Source organism: Pinus tabuliformis, chromosome Q, assembly GCF_031772625.1.
Source record: "Pinus tabuliformis cultivar Carrire ecotype Pingquan chromosome Q, CPIR1, whole genome shotgun sequence".
NCBI classification, from domain to species: Eukaryota; Viridiplantae; Streptophyta; class Pinopsida; order Pinales; family Pinaceae; genus Pinus; species Pinus tabuliformis.
The window spans coordinates 258,089,029-258,093,948 of record NC_142296.1 but is presented as its reverse complement, the minus strand read 5'-3'; the positions used below and the strand labels follow the sequence as shown (position 1 = coordinate 258,093,948).

At 32.5% G+C, this 4,920-nt stretch overlaps 1 protein-coding gene across 1 annotated transcript; it reads left to right on the top strand.

The window, feature by feature from the left end:
• The first annotated feature begins 614 nt into the window (after window positions 1-614).
• On the top strand, window positions 615-2,395 carry LOC149219146 (patatin-like protein 2). Its single transcript, XM_089382535.1, has 7 exons — window positions 615-741; window positions 831-1,012; window positions 1,119-1,296; window positions 1,374-1,535; window positions 1,649-1,729; window positions 1,851-2,072; window positions 2,204-2,395. Exons 1-7 carry the CDS (start codon window positions 655-657, stop codon window positions 2,378-2,380), a joined length of 1,089 nt encoding a protein of 362 aa, XP_089238661.1. The 5' UTR covers window positions 615-654; the 3' UTR covers window positions 2,381-2,395.
• The last annotated feature ends 2,525 nt before the right edge of the window (window positions 2,396-4,920 follow it).

The following is a 4,920-nucleotide window of genomic DNA, read 5'->3' as shown; positions in this document are numbered from 1 at the left end:
TTCAATCTATTTAGATTTTCATAATTTTATCTACATAATCTTACCTGTGACCAAACCTTCTTATCTCACTATTAAACCACATTCTCAAAACATTTCAACCAACTTACGCTATTAAATTCCATCAATTTATCTAGAAACATTTCCAACCTACTCACACTGTCGAGCTCCATAATTCTATCTACAAAATTTACACTTTATTACATTTCAACCTCCTTATACTTTTAAGTTCCCATAATTTTATCTACCTTATTTGCACTTTTATTTATTCAAAGAGGCTTTATTCAAACAGTGAAATTGACTAGAAGCTTTTGTTTTCGTTCTTCTTGTTGTTAACGTGGATTGACGAGAATGGATTAACCTCTCATGGCCGTCACAAAGATAAAGACAAAGGCCCAGCTTCAACTTCCGGGCATGTTCGTAAGTTGTCTACTGCAACTAAAGACAATTATATTTATTAATTCTCTTCCTCTCCGTTAAAATATAGCATAAACCAGCAACATTCCAATTCATTCATTCAATCGATATATATATATATATCAGTATATCCATTGGTCTCTAAAGTTAAGGAGTCGAAATTAATTTGGAGGTGAAGGCTTAATTTGAGTATAGAGCATGGCAACTGCTTACGGGAATCCGCGACCAACCGATGGCAAAATGATTACAATTCTCAGTATTGATGGAGGTGGGGTTCGTGGGATTATCCCAGCAGCTATCCTCGAATTCCTGGAGGAAAAGCTCCAGGTAACGATTTTAATCTATCCCTCATTAAATCTTATCATCCCTCCCTTTTTCTAAATATCATCCAAATTGCATTATGAGTTATGTCACAGGAATTGGACGGCCCAGGCGTGAGTATAGCTGATTATTTCGACTTAATTACTGGAACGAGCACGGGAGGGTTGGTCACTGCCATGTTAGCCGCTCCAAATGACAAAAATCGTCCATTGTTTCCTGCAAAGGATATTACTAAAATTTATTTGGATAATTGTCCTCATATTTTTCCACATACAGCGTTAGTAAAAGATTTTATTTCTGGTTAAAAAAAAATTATGTTTTTTTTTTCTTAACCAGCAACATCAATATTGAATCAATAATGAATAGAAAATGAATTATTACAGAGGTTTATTTCAATCAGCAATAAAGTATCTAAGTGGCCCCAAATATTCTGGTGATTACCTGCACAAAATCATGAGAACCTATTTGGGGGATACACAATTACACCAAACCCTAACGAACGTCGTGATTACTGCATACGACATCAAAATACAACAACCTGCAATCTTCACCACTTTTAAGGTAATGTTTCTGAGTGATAGAAAAATGTAAGTTTGAATTAAAGAGCAACAGTGATATATGGTAAATCTCGTTTCCAGGCCAAACAGGACGAGTTAGAAGATGCACTTTTGGCCGATGTCTGCATTGGAAGCTCAGCAGCTCCAACATATCTTCCTGCTCATTTCTTCCAAACAAAAGATTCCTCGGACAATACCAAAAGCTTTAACCTCATAGACGGGGGAGTTGCAGTGAACAATCCAGTATATATATACTCCATCTCTCAATCGTGTAATTATGATTTGAAGCAAGATTTTGAATTTTGTTTAAGAGGTTGTGTGATTTGGTATTTTATAAAATGTGTGTTGTGTTGCAGACGTTACTTGCAATAAACCAAGTGATTCAGCGAGCTCTCGTACGCTGTCCAGATTTCTTAGTGCCAACGTCTAAAGCTTGCGTGAGTTATAAACCTATTTTGTTTATAAATCGGATTCATGTAGCCAAATATTCATTATAGTTGACCTTTGAATGATTAAGTAACTGGAGTGAGTGATAATTAGTATATGCGTTTTAAACAGGATACTAGCAAATTTCTGGTGCTTTCTCTTGGAACCGGACAGAAAATAGCTACTTACGACGCCATTGACGCTGCAAAATGGGGACTGCTTAAATGGTTATCCAACGACGGTAAAGTGCCGATAACTGACATGTTTCAGCAAGCGAGTGCAGATATGGTGGATGTTTACGCAACGGTCGTGTTCCAAGCCTTTAATTCCGAGAAGAACTATTTAAGAATCCAGGTCCTTTCCTTCTTCCATGTATAAAAAAATTCGTCATATGGTTGTTTAGAGATTGGGACCTTATATAATTCACTTTTATTAGCATACACTCCATATTCGAAAGGTCTAAGAAATTGTATAATTGGGATCAGGTTGAATTATCGGGAGATACAAGCTCAACGGATCTGTCAACCAAGAAGAATCTGGAAGAGCTGGTGAATATAGGGAAAAATCTTGTGGACGCTGCTGTTTCAAGAACGAATATAGAGACGGGTGTGTTTGAACAAGTGACCGGCGAAGGCACCAACCGGGATGCATTGACTAGGTAACAACAATACAATATGGATTTCATTTAATGAAAAGAAACAAAGAATAGCAAGTGAAAGATTCGTAGCAGTAATCATATACGTATATTAATTGGTTGGGATCATGTTGATATATTGAATCCGCAGATTTGCGAAGGCGCTCTCCGATTTATCGCGCTCCTAATCTCCTTCCACAACTTTAGCTCCACTGAGTAGGGTCTGCATCCAAGAAATTGGAGGCCTTCAGCATGTTAAAGCTGGGCGATTTTGATAGTTCAAATTGAAATCCCTAATTGATGTATTCCTTCATGTACATACGTTTTATAATTCTGTTTGGGGGCTTTTCAGCTCTGCCAGGAAAAAAACACAGTCCAGTAAAGATGTTGTTTGATATTCCCCTTAGATTTTTCTTTGATATTATTATTTTATCTAGTGAGAAAGATTAAATTTACTTTCAAAATTCTTTTTAGTAAAAAAAAATTGATCTCTCAAGATTTTTAGTAGATCCTTAATTTATATATATATATATATTATTGACAAAATTATGGATTGTCAAAACCTTGTGCTAAAAAACGGACAATGATAAATTGACTATTTTACCTCAATTTCATTGTAATTATTAATTTAATTATTTTATTTTTATTTTTATGTAATTTGAAGGAATCTAAATGTTTACCTAATATTTCCTCCATATTATGCTAGAAGTGGATGGTAAGGATTTAACCTCCACCAAATGTTATAGAATATTCATAATAACATACACAAGCTATTAAAGATTGAGATATATCTCCAAAGTAGTTATCCTTTTTTTGATCTTTTAATTAATTTAATTAATTAAAATAAATGTCATATGAACAAGTGTCATTTGAAGCGAGTTATGATTCTTTGGGTACATGGTATTGCTAAGCCATATTATTGACACATGGTATTCTAACAAAGCTTCTTTACATATTAAATTATCCATGAGAAAGTAGAATAACTCTCCATAATTAAAAATATTATTCTATTTTTAAATACATATATGTTTAACCCATATAATGCCCATATATTAATTTTTTAATAATAATATTTTAATTTTCCTAATCTGAAATGTACCATAAAATAAGTGATTTAATGCTTAAAATTTTCCCAACTATTTAATTTAAATAATCAAAATAATATGTACTAATATAAAATAACATCCCTTATTATATAATAAATTATAAAATACTAAACCACATAAATATAATAAACAATTTAATTACTATTTATCATTTCTTGAATTTTATATATATTAATAACTAAAAAATTAATTTATATAGCAAATTTAATATCACCCATTTTTAATCCGTCATAAGTCGTACTTCATACATTTTTGCTCCAGTGAACGTGGAAAAGCACTTTTTGATGAGAAAAATATCTAAATTTATACTAAATAATAAAAGGATTTTTCCGTTCCATGAAATTTTTTAATTAAATGAGATTTTTTAATTTAAATTTAAATTACATATAAATTATATAACGATTTCTTTTTATTAGAGGAATCCATAAATGGATTGGCTTCATATTTATTTGATAAAGATAAATTATAATACTTATTATTATAATTTTTTTAGAAATATGGAAAAAATTTGAACATTAAATTTCATAATGCATCACATTTCATTATTATAATAATCACAATTAAAAGATTAAAAACAAATTACATCATGTTATTCGAGAATCAATATGGATATTTACTTACATACATATTAGATTTTCGTTTAAATATTTTTGAATTTTTCTAAGATATTGGGAGGTGATGCCTTAATAACGGAAAGTAAATTTCTAAATTAAATTGTCGGCAAAAAATTGCATAATAATATTTATAAATAATTTTTGAATTTCTAAATTAAATTAATTGATAAAAATTCAAATTCAATTGTCACATACCAATAAACAGGTAAATTGTTTTTTTAAAAAACAAACCATCAAATAAACGTATGAATAATAAACACTCATTAGTTTTGTGTATTGTAATCATATTATAACTTCAACATTTGCAAACATGTCTATATGGAAACTTCATATATTTATATATATATCCGTTCCTATGCTTTTTTTGGTGCTATAATCCGCTCATACGAATCAACATAAGTTTGTGGTTCTAACATTATCCCCGCTATGGTTCATAGGCGATTATTTCAATGTTGGCTTATATAGATTTCGGAAATAAATGGTAAGTACGTAAAAGGTTTGGGTGGCATTTCAGTCTTAAATGATTATGGCAGTTTCCGTCTATATTCGTGTTGGTTGCTTCACCGAGGCAGGCCGAAGCCGCAAGCCCCGTCCGGCTCTGCTGCCTCACCAGCTAGCCCGCGTAGCATCGTCCATCTGTCTTGATGAACAGCCGACCTCCGGCTTGCCATGCGACCTCCGCGTGCTTGGTGCTCTGTACAGTCTGGCAATCTCGAACTTACCAAGTTATCGCCGATACCCGGTTCATTCACTGGCGATCGAACGGTGGGAGAAAGCCCGCCCAATTCAAGGGTTGCGATCAAACCTTAGGGTGATGGGTGCTTTAAAAGTCTTCTGCGTGGTTATTA